The sequence below is a fragment of the Brassica napus genome, chromosome A7, assembly GCF_020379485.1.
Source record: "Brassica napus cultivar Da-Ae chromosome A7, Da-Ae, whole genome shotgun sequence".
In the NCBI taxonomy this organism is placed as follows: Eukaryota; Viridiplantae; Streptophyta; class Magnoliopsida; order Brassicales; family Brassicaceae; genus Brassica; species Brassica napus.
The window spans coordinates 17667287-17684928 of record NC_063440.1 but is presented as its reverse complement, the minus strand read 5'-3'; the positions used below and the strand labels follow the sequence as shown (position 1 = coordinate 17684928).

The 17642-nt window shown below is 35.7% G+C and overlaps 3 protein-coding genes and 2 non-coding genes across 5 annotated transcripts; 3 read left to right on the top strand and 2 right to left on the bottom strand.

Moving 5' to 3' along the window:
* Window positions 1-1607: 1607 nt before the first annotated feature.
* LOC125576766 lies at window positions 1608-1803 on the top strand. The gene has a single exon (XR_007315192.1). It is a non-coding gene; the product is annotated as a U2 spliceosomal RNA (small nuclear RNA).
* Window positions 1804-3445: 1642 nt separating this feature from the next.
* Window positions 3446-3640, top strand: LOC125576744. The gene has a single exon (XR_007315170.1). It is a non-coding gene; the product is annotated as a U2 spliceosomal RNA (small nuclear RNA).
* Window positions 3641-3740: 100 nt separating this feature from the next.
* LOC106353226 (non-functional pseudokinase ZRK6-like) lies at window positions 3741-5747 on the bottom strand. The gene is made up of 2 exons (XM_048737065.1): window positions 5507-5747; window positions 3741-5242 (listed from the first exon to the last, which is right to left on the bottom strand). Exon 2 carries the CDS (start codon window positions 5185-5187, stop codon window positions 4084-4086), a length of 1104 nt encoding a protein of 367 aa, XP_048593022.1. The 5' UTR covers window positions 5188-5242; window positions 5507-5747; the 3' UTR covers window positions 3741-4083.
* On the bottom strand, window positions 5671-7165 carry LOC106353227 (non-functional pseudokinase ZED1-like). The gene has a single exon (XM_013792938.3). It carries the CDS (start codon window positions 7106-7108, stop codon window positions 6101-6103), a length of 1008 nt encoding a protein of 335 aa, XP_013648392.2. The 5' UTR covers window positions 7109-7165; the 3' UTR covers window positions 5671-6100.
* A 652-nt stretch (window positions 7166-7817) lies between these two features.
* Window positions 7818-8593, top strand: LOC106407934 (serine/threonine-protein kinase ZRK1-like). Its single transcript, XM_013848777.2, has 2 exons — window positions 7818-8001; window positions 8238-8593. The coding sequence occupies exons 1-2, from the start codon at window positions 7818-7820 to the stop codon at window positions 8591-8593; spliced, it is 540 nt and encodes a 179-aa protein (XP_013704231.2).
* The last annotated feature ends 9049 nt before the right edge of the window (window positions 8594-17642 follow it).

The window sequence follows — 17642 nt, the reverse complement described above, 5'->3', positions numbered from 1 at the left end:
GACCTCATGACTAACAGTATCAATCATTTCATTCAGAGAGACAAAACTGGTGGTATATGATTATTTCGTACTTTTACCAGATTTTCCCAGTGTAGTATTTACTTTTTCATCTAATTGCACATGTGATTGAAGTCTGAGACCCAAAAGAAATATGTAAAAATTTGCAATTTAAAGATTTGAAGACATTCAATGAACTAGTGTTTGGTGGTTTATGGTTCTTATGCTTTCATACTTTGGAATTTGTATAGAGACCTAGAATGGCTTGGTGGACATCTAATAAAACTTGTCTCCACTGCATAACCAATAACTTGAACTATTCTCTACGGAACGTTTTGATTTATATATATTCAAGAATACCTACGAGTCATAAGATCCGCTGTAGCACACTGGTTAAAACTTGTCTCGTTGACAGATTTTCCGGGTTCGAAGCCCGGCAGCGGAAAATTGTTTTTTTTCCTAAAGTTAAAAAAAAAAAATTGACGTTCCAGTTTCTGAATGTCAGTAGATGTATGCATTGAATAAGGTTGGAGAAGTTGCTTCTCTAGAGATCTCGCTCTATCTCAGAACAGACCTCTGTATCAAAACAATTTCGAACGCTATACTTTGGGTCCTGTCTCCGATCCTATAATAGATTACAAAGTTTTGCCTATCCCTATTGGAGATTAAGTTTTGGATCCGGGAGACAGCTTTAAAACACGGTACAACATCAATAAACATGTTTTAGATCGTTATGTATATTCACTTCACATGAGAGGATACTAAAGTTTAATGAATGTTACAATCTCTCACTTGTAGATCGGCAAAAGGGTACTCTTAAACTTCACACCTGATGAGTTTTGTCCTGATCATGTCCCTTGGAAGTGTCCTATAAAAGCTTAATGCCGAGGTAACAAGATTCAAATCCTTTTTCTTTAACTCTGTGCTCTTCTTTGCACTCACTATATACCCTTTTGTTTCTTTGTTTCTCTGTTTCTCGTCAGATTTTTTTTTCTCGTCCTCGTCAGAGTATTTCGCAGCAGAAGTTATGATGAGTTAGCTTCCCTTAATGCAGCACCTGTTTCATACGTTCCACCATCATCAATCAATGTAGAAGAGAGAATTGTAGAGGTTGGAGGAGACGTCTCTAGAATGCCGAGGAACTCATATCAACTAAGAGGATACACGAGCAATGAGTAGCTTGACGAACTGGAATCTCCTCGTACATTTGTTATCGGCAAGGTATTGGTATCACCAGTTTCGAGCACAATGTGAAGCAGCAAAATGAGCAAATAGGTGAAGACTGCAGTGGTAGTGAATGTAAGATATGAGCCAAACAGTTTGAGATTCTTAGTGAAGACCGCAGTGGTAGTGAATGTAAGATATGAGCCAAACATGTTGAGATTCTTAGTGAAGCTCTTGTTACGACTAACACACCAAGTCTTTGTGTGTTTTGGTGATCAATGTGACAAAGGAACCGACTGAGATAAAATAAATAGTAGCCCAGAACGGCATCGTTTTATCTTTGTTTATAGAAAGAAGGCTATTCTAAAGTCCCACATCAGTAAGATAAAGAGGCAGTGATCATAAGCTTGGACTATAAATAAGAAGCTGAGCCCTCATGGCAAATCATACCTTTCTCGGCCTTTTGGCTAAGATCAAGTGTAGTATCTGTTCTTATCAGTTTAATATCTGATATGTGGTCCATCGGACCACACGATATTAATTTTATTTTTTAAGGGTGAAAATCCAATAAAATAGCTTGCTATCTGAGTTTTCGCGAGTTGTCCATGCGTTGCACTATTGCACGGATCTGGCTCAACCCACCAAATCTGTAGTTCAATTTTAACCATATTTCGACCCAGTATTAAATGTTGTTTAATCGTAGATGGTCTTAAGTGTTGGTTAGTACGCGTTACAAATCCCATTAACACTAAACTTTGTATGTTCCAATTCTCTTTAACCAGTTTTTTTTTTTTGCAGACGTAGCAAGTACGGAATCTGGAAAGTAATAGATTAGGGTATAAAAAGTAAAACAAGGTATTGCAGGAAAAACAAAATATAGGATATAATTTCACACAAACTTAACTGTATATGTCAAAATTGTGATTATGAATATCAGAATAAGGACTAGCGAAATAGTTAGCCAATGATGGTATGCAACGACATCGGATTCTCTATCAGATACTTCTCTTTCTGAAGTAAACCTGTGAACTTGCTCGTCTCTGAAGGAGTAAGTACGATCTTAGCATCGTCCAATAAATCAGAAAGCAGGAAGCATAGTTCCGAGTACCTGCTAAAAATGATTCTAGTTGAAATTATTTATCAGGATTAGGTTACACTGCTGAAATCTCATGAAAATTCTGTGTTGATCATTCAGACTCCATGTGCAAAAGAGTCAGTCTCAAACTTGTTGACAAATAAAACTTGACTTTCTGAAACTTCAATGGCCTCAGATTCAACACTGATACGCCTGTTTACCTTCTAGAAGCCAACTTTGGCCCCCATCAACATTTCAAGACTGCAAGAGCATTTTTTTTACTGATCCCAAGAAGATCATGAAGTTCTTGAGAAATAAGGGAAAAGAGTGGATCCAACCGTGATTATTGAATAATGGAGGCATTTTTCTCAAAGAACTCACTGCCGGATGCTATGGCAACACTAACCCTGTCACATGTTTTCTTCTGATCAGATCCTCAAGGCCACGAAAGACTTTTAATACACCTGGTTCACAGGTTGCATCGAATATAGATCTTACATGATTAACGACATCTGTCATATCTGATATGTTACCAATCACTGTAATTGCTTGAAACATTTGGGGGGGGGGGGGGGGGGGGGGGGGGGAGGAAGCGGTCATATCTGATGCTGCGAAATCATCTTACCGATATACTAATGCTTCCAAAAGACATGTAATGGTCTTATCAATCAGAGAGAAGTTTTTTTTAACTCTCTACTAGTATTAAGTTCAAGATTAAACTCTCTTTCAAACTGACGTTTATCTTTGACTGATTCATAGGTATGCCCATCGATTAGTCTTCAACTGATCAAAGGAATACTCTGCAACTTCACACCTGATGAGTTATGTTCTGATCATTTCCCTTGAAGTGTCCTAGAAGATCTTAACACCGAGGTAACAAGATTCAAATCCTTCTTTTTTACTCTCTGCTCTTCCGTGCGCTCTTATACCCTTTTGTTTTTTTGTTTCTCAACAGAGTAACAAGATTCAAATCCTTCTTTTTGTTAGTGAAGCACTTGTTACTACTGAAACACACCAAGTCTTGTGCTTTTGGTGATCAATGCGACAAAGGAACCGGCAGAGATAACTAATTAGTGGCCCAGAACGTCCTCGTTTAATCTTTGTTTATAGAAAAGAAGGATACTTCTGAAGTCCCACATCGGTAAGAAATAGAGGCAGTGGTCATAAAACTTGCGCTATATAAAGAACCCGAGTCTACCTCAACAAATCATACCTTTCTCGGCCTTTTGGCTAAGATCAAGTGTAGTATCTGTTCTTATCAGTTTAATATCTGATATGTGGTCCATCGGACCACACGATATTAACTCTATTTTTTTAGGGTGAAAGTCCAATAAGATAGCTTGCTATCTGGATTTTCGCGAGTCATCCATGCGTTGCACTATTGCATGGCCTGGCTCAACCCACCAAATCTTTAGTTAAATTTTGACAATATTCCGGCCCAGTATTCAATGTTGGTTAATATTAGATTGGCAAACGTAGCAAGTATGGGTAACTAACAGATTAGTTTTTAAAAAGTAAAACAAGTCATTGCAGGAAAATCAAAATATAGGACATAATATCATACAAACTTATTGTATATGTCAACTGTGAATATGAACATCAGAATAAGGGCTAATGAAATGGTTAGCCCATGATGGTATGAAACATCTGATTCTCTATCATCCATAAACATAACCTTTCGTGAGATTTTATTTTTGTCAGCAACCTTTCGTGAGATTTATCAGGTACACACATCTGTGATTCTCTATTTTTATGAAGTAAACCTGTGAACTTGCTTGTCTCTTAAGGAAAAAGCCAGAACTCTGCTGTTTCAGTCAGAATCCAAAATGCGTATTCCTGAATTTGAATTATAGTTCATCTGTGATTCCATATGTAGATTTCTCAATCGCTCTGAGCTCTTTAGCCACCTGAATCATGCTAATCAACGGGTCTCCTAACTTGCATCCTATGCATCTCAACGCTAATCTAAAAAACTCCTTTACCGGCGAAGCAGCCACATTGCCCATATCTGAATCCATAACCTCTGCATACCCAAACTTCCTCAGTATCTTGGAAACATGATGGTGAAGCGGTAAAAGAGCATCATCATGAGGTTTGATAAATAACTCAGCTAATGCTCTCAACATATCCGAAGACATAGATAGCTCATCATCAACTTCCTTTACCTGCACAAGAGCTAGCATGAACGCTCCAAAGCTATGCATATCCGTCTTTGTCGTGACCTTGCCGGTTGTTTTGTACTCAGGATCGATGACCGGTACGTAACACACACCAAGTCCATGCGTTTGCTTTAAGGTATTGGTCCTAAAGTCATGGTATTTCTTCAATGCATCATCATGAACGAAGACCTCTCCTTCGGGGATAGAGACGCAGTTACAGAAATTCCCAAGCTTTGCGATTCCATTACCATCTAAGAAGATGGTGAAATGGTCTAGATTTGAGTGGATGAAAGCCCTTGAGAAAGCAGTGTGAAGGTAAGTCAAAGCGTTTGCGACCTCTCTTGCTATCTTTATCCTCCTCATGTTTCTAGATGTAATTAGTGGACCAAGAGTTATAATCTCCGCATACTCAAAAACTAAGACAGGAGGTGTGAACTCGAGACAGCATCCCAACAACTTAAGGAAGTTCTTATGACCACTCACCATCGATGATATCGCTATGTCTCGACAAATCTCTTTCGTATCAAGTGTGTATTTCCCTTTCTTGATGAGAACAGGACGGTCATCGAGGATACCTTTATAGCAACGGTAATAGATGTCAATCCGGGAAGCACGGTTACTTTGGGAGAAGTTATCTGTTGCTTTGATGATTTGATCAGAAGAGAAGTTCTTGATAGGATTATATTTTCCATCACAGCACTCAATGAGCTCCTTCAGAATCACCTCCCCATTCTCTTTGACGTTTCTCTGCCTTGCCTTGCCTCCAGTTCGGTTTGTTCTCAACCAATTCATCTTATAGACTCTCTACACAGCTAATCTGTGGCTCCATTAATCCCTTCTCAAACAGCTGAAACAACAAAGAGAGAATAGTTCAAGTCATTGGGTTTCTAGCAAATCTTATCAGTTGTCCACCAAAACCACCATCTAGATCTCGAATGTCAACACAACAAAACTGGGACTAAGAAATGTTCTATATAACTTAAGTTGATGAGTTTTAACACAACTAATGGAGCCAAAGAACACCAAAGATTAAAGAGATACTTGTAGACAAGAACTGGATTATGAACCACAATAATGTCTATGGAACTGTAATTGAGAATCAAACTCGTACCTCAGAAGCGAGAGCGCCATGAACGCTGCAGAATAAGAGAACCAGCCATATCAAAACAGGATATTAGATTTTGTTTATTACCAAATAAAGTGGGCCTGGTGGACAAAAGCGTGTTCACACTTTAGTCGGGTAAAGAAAAGAGTTGACTTTCAGGATCACCACAATGAGTCGAAATGTGTTCACATTTACTATCTTTCGGTCGCCACATGTTAACAAGTTTGACATCAGTATTCTTGACATTGACAAAGACAAGCATCAACAAAAACTTAAAACATATTGACACATCTCTAGACTCCAAGAGGTTAACAATCTTCAAGAACATATAAACGAATAAGGACTAATTAAGAGAGCTTCTCAATCAACTTGAGATCTTTAGCAACTTCAATCATACCCCTCACTGGATCCTGTTTCCTGTACCAAGAAACGCTTCAGCCTGTGACTTTCTCAAAACCAATTCATCACCATCCAAAACATTCCATATCTCCCTTATCAATCACCTCTTCAAACCCACCTTTCTACATTACCTCAGACACGTGCATTATGCATAGGAATCTCCTCTGGTCCGTTAATGACAGCAAAACTAATAAGGACTAATCAAGCGAGTTTCTCGATCAACTTGAGCTCTTTAGCAACCTCAACCATACCACTCACCGGATCCTCTTTCTTATACCTCACACACCTCAACGCCAACCTAAGAAACGCTTCAACCTGCAACCTCCTCACAACCAACTCATCATCACCACCCGAAACACTCCACACCTCTTTATCAACAACCTCCTCAAACCCACCTCTCCCCATAACCTCAGACACATGATCATTAAGCGACATAGGCGCCTCCCCTGGCCCGTTAAACACAGCAGCTCTCCCAGACAACAACACCAACATCACAACTCCAAAGCTGTAAACATCAACCTTCTCCGTAACTTTCATCGTCCAGTAATAGTCCGGATCAACAAACCCAATCACACCCTTCACATCGTCCTCCACATAAAGCTCCCCTTCAGGTATCGCCACACAGAACCAGAAATCACAAAGCTTCGCCGTCCAATCCTCGTCCACGAAGATGTTCGTCGGGTTTATATTCCGGTGGATTATAGTCTCCGGAAACGCCGTGTGGAGATACGCCACTGAGCTGGCGATCTCCTTCGCGATCTTCACCCTCGCTCTCCACGGCAAAGGCGCACCGCCGCTGGAGAGGAGGCCACCGTCTCTGTTGAGAGGACCGTGTGCCGTGAACTCGCAGACGAGGGACGGGAGATCGAAGTCCAAGCAGCAGCCGAGAAGCTTGAGTGAGTTCTTGTGGTTGCTCATCTGGGAGGATACGGAGATGTCGCGGTAGGCTTCGGTGAAGGTTGAGAGGTTTTGGTTGGACCATTTCTTGATGGAGACTGGTCTGTCTTCGATTAGGCCTTTGTACCAGGTGAAGTATCCCCAGCTGGAGATGATTAGGGATTCGGAGAAGTTGTTGGTCGCTTTGAGGATCTGATCGGAGGAGAAGCACCGGATCGGGTTGGTTTTGCCGTTGAAGGAAGCGATTAGCTCTGCTAGTAGAAGCCCTCCGTTCTTCAGATCGGATCTGATCTTTTTCGTCTTCTTGCCCATTAGATTGATAAAGAGTTGAAGCTGAGAAGGCTGAGATAGAGAAAATAAAGATCCGTCCTGATTTTAAATCTTCAGAACTCTGAAGATATTTTACTTTTGACTTTTTAATTGTTACTACTTAAAAATTTGACCGATAAAGTTTCTACTTTCTATGCCTCTCTCTCTCTCTCTCAAATGATCAAATTCCTTTTTAGTTCTTTCATCATCTTTGGAACCTCACCTCTATGACCAGTGCATCTGAGTGGGAGCATTATGACTGCTTCCATCGTCATCCATACTGTCCAGCAACTTTGGAACCATGATCTCAAAGACTCTTCCTGTCTTGAATTCTCTTAAAATAAGACTCTGAGTCTTTAAGCACCTTTAGGCCTTCCTTGTCTTTGGAGGAAAACTGTGAATATATTTGCGCCAGAATGTGTTACTTGTTAAATGGAATGGATGGTGCAAAAGTTCGAGTAGAGTCTGAGATCTTGATAGTCCAGGTTTTTTAAAAAGAAATTAAATTAAAAAAAGTGGTATTGGAGAACTTAAGCTCTTCTTACACAACTATCGCTTCTCAATTATCTTCCCGGCGCGAATGGGACAATAAACGGTTAACTGGATATGTTTATTATTCAACATATTTTTGAGACCACTCGTTTGGATATTAATCAATCAAATACTCTTTTAGTTTTCTCATTTAATAACAATTTTTTTTTGTAATTTGGTGATGGAATTCTGGAGAAGGAAGAAGGATAAGGAGGAGGCGAGAGAGTGTTTCCTCAAAAATGGAAGCAAGTATCTTCAAAAACTCATAGCTGACTCTAACGGCAAATCAAACCCTATCCAAATGTTTTCTTCCCACCAAATCTCCAAGGCCACTAATCACTTCGACCCCAAGTGTTCTCTCCCTGGTAAGTCACGGAGCCTCCACATGGTACAAGGGCGTCATCGAAGACAGATCTTACGTGATCAAGAGATTCACAAATCCATGGCGTGGAGAAGAGACAGCTTACAACGATATTGTCTTGTCTGCTCGGGGAAGTAATTACAGTGGCTTCCTCAGAGTCATTGGATGTTGTCTCCAATTCCCTCTTCCAGTGGCGGTGTTTGACGACCTAGGCTACAGGTTTTTGAACAAATGAGGCAGTGTTGGTTGCGAGGAAGCCGGTGACTGGAACTTTAGGATACGTAGATCATATTTATCGCTCAACGGGGATAGTGACAGAGTATTTAGATGTGTTCAGTTTTGGAATCTTTATGTTGGTTCTTCGTTTGGGAAGACCAGCATTTTTGGTTGAATCAGTTGCCAGGTGGGATCTTGGTAATATTCTTGATAGTGTTAAGGATATGCAGGAGAGAAGAGAACCTGTTGAGTTTGGAGGTGATTTGAACGAGATGAGGCCTGGTCAGATGAAAATGTTTCTCGACCTGGCACTGAGATGCTGCGAGAAGAGGAATGAAGATAGGCCAACGATGATCTCGGTAGCAAAAGAATGTAAATAAATCTATTTTTCGTTCTGAAACCAGCAGAACATGTGAGATGGTTTTCTTTTTTTTTCAGTAAGCTTTATATTGAAACAAAGCGATGAAATAAGGAGATAGACACAGAAACAAGACGACAAGTCCAGTTGTAGCAGTTTACTAGACGAAAGTGGTTTCTAGTTCTGAGGCGTTAGATGTTAGCCATTTAACAGCATACTTCTAAACATTAAAGTTAAGATCAAGAACCAGAAACAGAGAAAGGTTTTCTATATTAGCAATTTCAATAAAATAATAGTTGAAAATTAAAATTTTAATGTGATTATTTAAACTACTCTGTATGAGATTTTTAAAGTTTTTAATATATATATAACTAAATTTAGCTAAAATATATTTATATCTAAATTTTATTTGTTTATGAAAAAATATTAAATTATTATTAAAAAAATAAAAATAGTTAAAATTTTGTATCCCTACTATCATTAGACCCAGGGACGGCGCACACTTACAGGCCTACTATCCAAGCAGACCCTGAGGTCATTGCACAATTTTTTCAGTTACAAGATTGGAGCTAGCATTCTTCACTTGACTAATAATTACTGTGTAGAAATTTCAGCAAAGAACCTATTAAACATAATGTTAACTCTATCAGAAGGGAAACCAGATTCAGAAACAAGTGATGTCGATGCTTAAAAAAAACAAGTGATATCAATGCACCATCCACAAATCCAAGATTTTAAAAAACTAAGAAGAAAGTTTATTCTTGAAATATTTTATCAGTTTTATTAATAAACAAGTGAAATGGAAATAGGTAGGAAATGAAAAAGATCACAGAAATAGTATTATTACATAATGAAGACATAGCTTAGTGCAAGTAGTAGCTGAATAGGGACACAAGCGAAGCACCAACCAACGAGCCAAGAGCCGGCAATGCAACCGAGGCGGCGGATGCGGGTCCTGGTGCCGGAGCTCCAGCTTCCTCAATAGCCATGACAGCAGTCATGGAGGCAGCAACAAAAAGCACACCGCAAGCGATCTTCTTCATCTCCATTGTTGAGACCTGAAAGGCTTTTTCTTCTTTTTACTTAGTTTTTGTGTGTGTGTGTTTAGAAGTTCTTGCAGGTCTGAGGAAAATGGATGGCTTTGATGAGGGATTTATATGTGTGGAACTTGTGTTATTTTTAGTAATATTTATTTTTATAATGTCAAACTTAACCAGTCACCGGTGAATATGACTATAATCACGGCAAGAAGAGTTGCAATATGTGGCTAAGATCTATGTTAGCATTTTCCGTTTGTATTTTTTCGTTAAATGAAAATGACTTACAATTTTTCAAATTTGGTACAGAAAAATAAACTTCAGATCTTTCACGTATCCATAAATTAATTTAATTAACTTAATTTTTGATACATTATTTTTTTTGTTTTGTCATCAACAATTTTTTTTGATACGTTATTAATGGCTTAACTAGAGGTTGACCCGTGCACCCGCACGAATATTCATTTTTACTTTGCAAAAAAAAAAAAAAAAAAATAGTTATCTTATATAAATGGTAATATATATTTTTAAATTATATATATATATATATATATTAAATACTTATTTAATATATTTCTAAACAAAATAGTTTTATAATTTATTAAGAATTATTTTATTTTATTTTTGATCCGTCAACTATTATATCCATATTTTTAAAATATAATTCGTGTTTCCGTACAAATGTATTTTTTATGGATTAAAATTTTAATGTAAAATAAAAATTTTATTTATTGTTATATTTGATTTATACAATCAAATAATTCAATATATTATTTACAATTTTGTGTTTTATATCATGTATTTTTATAATACTTTTATGTCTTTTAGACATAGTTAATATTCCAAAATAGAAAATAACTAACCCGTAAGGATACATTTTTGGTATTGATTAAGTATAATTTATTGTTTAGCTAGTTTATACGAAGTATTTCTTAAATAACTAATACATAATTTGTCGTATTTTATTTTAAGAAAATGTATTAACTAAACTGTAAAAGACAAAAATATTAAAAAGTATGTAAATTTATTACTTTAGTGGCATATGATTGTAAATAATTTAAAAAATTAAAGGTTAATTTACATTTGTACTTCTATTTTAATAATATAGATATTATATAACTTGATTATGATATGTGGTTTTTAATTTATTATTTATTACTGATATATATTAGAAAACATTTAATGCGTTAATTCGAAATAAATTAAGAAATATATTTTGGTTAAGATTGGATTAAGAAAAATTGTAATTTAAATTAGAAAAAGACAAACATATTTAAATATAGGTTCAATAAATATTTCAATGGCATTAACATTTTAAATAAGTTGTAAAATTAAGGGGTAATTTAATTTTGTATTCTCCTCTTTTTAATAGATTAGATTTGATGAAAATTTGAGTTGAGTTGACAAAAATAAAATAATCACCAGACTGGCAAAATCTAATGATTAAAGATTAGAGATTTTGCTGCTGCGTAGTGAGAACAGAAATCAACAAGTACACGTGTACGTGTGCTTATGTTACGTCAGTGCTGTCAGAGAATCTATGGATTGACCAGAGAGTCAAAAGCTATTTTACTTGAAAAGGTCTTCAGGCCCGTTTTAGTTTCTGTTTGGGCCGGATACGGGAACTCTCCGATAATCTCATGCCGTATGAAAAGTTATGGGGACTCGTTTCTTTTGCATAATGGACTTGTTTCGGCTTCAATTAACAAAACATAGTTTAATATATATTTTGCTAAACAATTATTTCAAATATAGTTTGCTAAACGATATTTCAAATCTAAGAATAGTAAATTTTGATATACGTATGCTAAGGCCTTTGAACCTGTAAACTAATTTGCTTTTGAAATAAATAAGAAAAAAAAACTTGGATTCTCTTCAAAGCGATAAAGATGTATTTCAGTACCTTTGATATACATTTGAAATCCCCATAAACAAAAACGTTGGTGATCAAATTTTGATCGGAATCCACATCCAATAGATTTGGTCAAAATTTTCATTGTCATGGCTACTTATATATCTCGTAAACAATTAATGATTAACATTCGTCACAAATACGTTACAAGTTATAGCGACATCATGTACTCAAGACAACTTTCTATAAACGAGTATACACAATGAATCACTTGCTATACATATATAGATGTCCCCAGCCTGACACACGTGAATGTAATTAAAAGTGTTGCATGTGCATGCATGGGGTAAAAACACGATTAGTTTTGGAGCTGAAATTTAGGGTTATGACTTACACTTCACCTCACCTCCGAATTGATTGCTTCCCTTTTGGAAGGTAGTCCTTGTAATTGTAAGTATGGTGTTCCTCATCATGAATGTACCCTTTTAATATGAGTTCAGCGATAAAAATTCTTAATTAAATGATCTTTAATTATAATCGAAAATACTAATAGTTATCACCGCACATGTCTAGATGCAGTGGACGTACATCTTATAACTAAATCGGATATGGAAATTATCATGATAGTCAGGCGTGTGAGAAGTGCATGGTGGAACGAATTGTGTATGTAAATTAATAAAACGAAACTATTATAACCACTTGATTACTTTCTAGTAAAATTCCTGTCATATATTCGAAAAATGTTGTTTTGAAAATATCCATTAATTAAATATATTTATATCTCACATCTTTTTCAAACTGTAATTAATTATGTAAATATCAACAACAACAAAAATAGTAGTCCTTATAAAACTGAAAATAATATAACGTAACCGAATACAACATACGAAAATAAAATTTGAACAATTGGTTCTTTCTACGTAAGAATTAGAAATTCATCCTTACTTTTGGTTGGTATCTAAAAAGTAATTGAACAAAAAGAAAAACAAAAGAGGTATATGGGAAAGCAGATAAAGACACGTTTCACTTAAAGCATGTTGTTGCAGAAAAACAAAGAGAGGTTGAAAATAAAAGACAAAAAGATGAAAAATAAACAAGTAGCTGAAAAACAGGGAAAAAATAATTAAGGCAGAGAGGATAACAGACCTGCTTATCAAAGTCCACTGTTCATAAAAGAAGGGGTACCTGAATGTAAATAGGGACCTTCACTGACAATTTACTTACGTTATGTGGTCCAATTTCTTGCTATTGTCCAAATAAACACACACTACTGTTAGAAAATGTGTAGTTAGAAGTTGACCAGAAATCCTCCACTTGATGTAACTGATACTCAGTCATCCAATCGCGCATCTAAAAAACTAAAGTATAATATATTTGTTTTTGAACAATTTTTTTTTTGTTACGTTTCTCGTGATGGTATTTTGATCAAAACATCCAACAAAATCAGAGATGATTTTTAATTTCTTTTCCCTGGTATCATCTGCCCCTCCGTTCTGTGTTTAACTTATACTGTGGTTGTGTGTGCTTGTCAGCTTTTGTATAGATGATAATTTGAAACCTCTATTTTACTATTCGAAATAAGTGCCACAGCTGAGATTAAACATAGAAAATATCATTTACTTATTTTATATATTCATCTCTATAGATAAAATATATGATGATAAATAGGAAATAAACCTTTTGACCCAAAAAAAAAAATTGGAAATAAACCCATGTTGCAAAAGCGTTAATCTAAGTTTCAAAAAAAAAAAGTTGATCTAGTCTCGTTTGTTTTTTGTGTGGGTCGGTATAATTTCACCGCAATTAGGTTTTCAGCTTAGTATGTATGACAACTTGTAGTTTTGGAAGCTCCTCCTAACAAGATTATAATTTCAATATTATTTTATTGTTTGTTCGTGTATAAAGGTATAATATTGCTAAAACAATTGATTGAATAAAGTGTTAGTAAAACTGTTTTCTTGAATTCAACTTAAACAGATTTATATATATTCTGGAAACCAAATTGATAATTCCGTCTTTTGAATTTTTTATTATTTCACCGATATATATTCGCTGGTGAAAAAAAATCAATACTACATACAACTTGGAGAATCTACAGGCATGATGATCAATTTAGCTTTAACGGGAGTAGAAAAAAGTTGATCAAATACATAATATTGACAAATGAACACGCTCGGACAATGATCACGAGCCAACGAAACCACATCTCTAACGATTATATAATTGGATTACATTTCACCAATAAACCATACCACATAAGCTCTTCTTCTTTCTCTTTTTATCTTTCTTTACCTTTTTTTTTTACAACAAAAAATTATTTTATTTTTCTAATATAACCATTCATCAAATTAACCCTTATATTTTATATGTGTAATAAGGATTATCTATATCATGTCTCCGCCAAATTGATTTTACTGTTGCCAATAGCATCAGATATTCAATACTGCTCGACTAATAAATGGAGGCGACTATGTAGTTCGAGAAAACTAATTCGAGTCGGTCCTAAATTTTACAAGGGTAGAAACAAAAATATGAACATTTTTTTCAGACAAAAAAAGAGAAAACAATATATTTTGAAGCAGTTTCAAAACTGGATTGTCCAAACTGAAACTATTTTGTTGACCTTATACCACTAAACTAAATGAGTGTTTAACAAATTTGTGACTGAAAGATATTGATAAGTAAATCGGTCGGAAGGGCTTGCCCGAAAAGCTAACTCTACCTTGTCCAATGGACAATACTAAATCATCTGCCTCCGTATAGCCTCTTACTTCGTCTCCTATATTGTCAAAATCTTCTCCGGTGTTAGCTTCATTCACGAACTCATCAACCGTGTTGTCTCAATCTCCGGATTTGACGAACACGACATCAACAAGTGCTCAAGCCCACGCCTTTACTTCTAATCAGGGTCCAGAGGACTGCAGCGATCTGAACACTTTATAAACAATGCCATCAGAGACTTCTATGGAAGCACCAGCTAAATTTGTCCCTACCTTGGGTGCTTGGGCAAAAGCACTACATTGTAAACCACCTGCCACACCTCCAAAATCAAGTACCCCAAAGGATTATGATCCTGCAATTGTTGGGAATCAGTTAGCTGCATTATGGCCATCTCTAAACGATGAGCTCTTGAACAAAAAACCTAAAAGCAACCTTCCAGCCTGAACTTTTCAACCTCCCATTGAGACGCTTTCACCTCCTGAGCTAAAAGCTGATGGTAAACATCGATTTCCGTGGGTGCCAAGATTAAGTCCTCAATCCCGGAATCTATATTGTGCAGCCACTCCGACTTACAGACTTGATGGACGCCTCAAATATCTATTTCTTCAATGGTGCTAAAGTTCGGCCCTGAAAATAAGGACGTATATCATAGGAAAGTTCCATAGATGTTCACTCCCCCTTTGTGGTTTGGTTCATGCAGTGGCAAATAAAATTTGGGGAAGAAGCTGTAAAATTAGCTGCAAGAAGATTGGTGAGTCAACCTACATGTTCCACATTCCGCACTAACCGGCTCGCCATTGGGTAATTCAGCGAGGTGTTTGGCATATTGATGAGAGCTTGCTCTTTCTATTGCCGTAGACTCCAAAAGATTCTTTCAAATTTACCGAACTCTCTACCCTTTCGGTTTGGGAAACGTTGAAGAACATATCGAACTGTTGCTACTCTCGTTTAGGGATCAGTCATATAGCATCATAACCTTGGGAAACCAATCCTTACTCATAAACCGCGACCGATCCTACCACTATGGGTGAAGAAAATGTCTTAGTTGAAATGGAGCTGGATAGAGATTTCCCTAAGATTATTGCACTTGGTGATAAACAAGGTAGCATATTTCTTGTCAATGTTGAATACACATAGATTCTTTCTATGTGTGAGAGGTGTGGAAATCTTGGCCACAAAGCCAAGCTGTGCCTCTTGACTTCTAAGCTGACAAATGATACTACATAAAAGACGGAAACAACATAAGACATGAATGATATTTCTGTTGTGGATATTGATGTTATCCTACAAAATGGGATGGAAACAACAACGCCATCAGCACCTGTTCACCCGCAGGTTAATGCTAATCTCTTAATCTCTAATTCAGGAACTGATACTCGTGTGGCTCAGAATCTAAGCAACAACTTGGACAAGGAATCGTCACTTGTCCATAGCCAGCAACCAAATGTGACAACTTTCCAAGACAATACTTTGGTTCTCTCAGATCACATCAGAAGATACATCCTCGGAGATTTTATCACCTTCCACTTCTCACTCTCAAAAAGTGAAACATGCTACTCCATCTCACTCTCAGCATGAGAAGCCTACTCCTCTGCCTATGTCGGTAAACACTTTCTCTCCATTAGTAGATTCACAATTTACTCCCATTGATACACATATTACAGGATCCTTTCCATCAACTATTATCAACAACGAGGTTACAATAACTTCGGAGGTTGGTTCCTTAAACACAACACCTATCAATTGTGCATTTGAGAGTCTTTCTCGTTTTACAATTCTATGAGATGTGGGTGAAGTTGGAATTGAGCCTTCAAACTTGTTTAACTTCACAAGAGATGGGAGAAAATCAAAACCTCCTATCAAATACCAAAGTATGAAATGGAAGACGGTTCATGGGAAAGGCAAGCATGGTCATCACGTCGGAGGCGCCTCTCATTAGATATTGTATTTCATACCATCGATGGTCTATCTTATTTTTTTTCATACCTTTGTTTTCACTGGTTTGGAATTAAATTTGCTCATAAAACTTGTTTCGTGAAAACTTTTTCCAATTATAAGATTTTTGAATCTAATCATATAATCGTTTTATTTTAAATTTGAAAGCTTTTTGTCAAAAAAACATAGAAATATATTGTTTTTAATATTTTATTTATGTATATGTCCAGTGACAAAAAAGAATATGTTGTATTATACTAAGCTGAACGTAACATACTTTAAAAGTTAATAAAATATTATGAAATTTATTTATTCCTTTTTTGCTTTTTTGAGGTACCCGTGATTAATCATGAGTCAAGCTCAAATTTTTGGTCTCTTTCTCCCCTTTTCTTTTGCATGTCGGGGGCCTCCATGAAACAAAGTTGTCGAAAATCATGCATAGCTACAGTAATAATTTTTATGTGCTACTTAATTATATTTTTCCTTTCATGTACGATTGGTTAAGATATTTACGTATCTGTTCTCCAAAAACTACTACATTTCAGAAATAGTTTAAACAACATTTCTTTAAAAAAAAACTATTTTACATAACAAAAATACAAAAATGTTACGTACGTATGTGTTTACGTACGTAAATTAAATAAATGTTTACCATTTTTTAAAATTAAAATAAATGCGCGAGATTGAGATTTGAGCCACGGCAGACAAAGCTGTCTTCTTCAGATCAGTATGACAGTCTTGAGTTTTTAATTTAAACATTTGCATGTGTCGACGTGATCACAGGAATGTAAATTAAAAATTCGTCTAATGAATTTATACTAGTAGAATATAGCTTCGGGATTTTAAAAAGCAGGATTTAAGGCGTTTACAGAAGTTCTTTTCGGACAAGAAAAATTGTCTACGTTAAAACAACCAATATGTATAAACTAGGTTTTATAAATATTGTACTACTATTAGTTAATTAATGCAACAGCATAACTACCGAACAAAGTGAGTCCAATGTTCATACTAGTATTATATTGCTCGGATTTGAAAATGTCTTTTATTAGATATCTTTCAGTTTCGAGATTCGAAAACCTTTTCACTAAAGTATGTATACCGCTAATTTCCATTTATATTTTATTTTATGTTTCTGTTTGTGATTTGTGTATCTTTTAATGTACAACATATGCATATAGAATTAACTGGATACACGTTTCTAAAGAAAATAGAATTAGAAAAAGTAATGTCATAAATATAATTGGTTGAAAAAAAATGTCATAACTTCTTAGTTGTAAATTTAATATTCAAAGTCTTAAAACTAGCTAGTTATATGATAAATTTATATAATGATATTAAATCATGTGTTTCAATTATGTCACATTTTCAATTTTATTTTTAAGGAAATGGTTTTACTCGTTTAAATACTTCACTGTAAGACTATGACCCCTCCCCCACGCCCTCCCCTCCCCCTCCCCAAAAAAAATATAAAAAAAAATATAAAGTGATAAAATTAAACTAGAGGGTTTCTACGTATAGTAAAACCT

Excerpts from the sequence above, each read along its gene's own strand:
- LOC106353226 (XM_048737065.1), bottom strand. The coding sequence starts at position 5,187 with ATGAATTGGTTGAGAACAAACCGAACTGGAGGCAAGGCAAGGCAGAGA.
- LOC106353227 (XM_013792938.3), bottom strand. The coding sequence starts at position 7,108 with ATGGGCAAGAAGACGAAAAAGATCAGATCCGATCTGAAGAACGGAGGG.
- LOC106407934 (XM_013848777.2), top strand. The coding sequence starts at position 7,818 with ATGGAATTCTGGAGAAGGAAGAAGGATAAGGAGGAGGCGAGAGAGTGT. Across the intron at positions 8,002-8,237 it reads CCCCAAGTGTTCTCTCCCTG|TGTTGGTTGCGAGGAAGCCG; the intron begins GTAAGTCACGGA and ends CAAATGAGGCAG.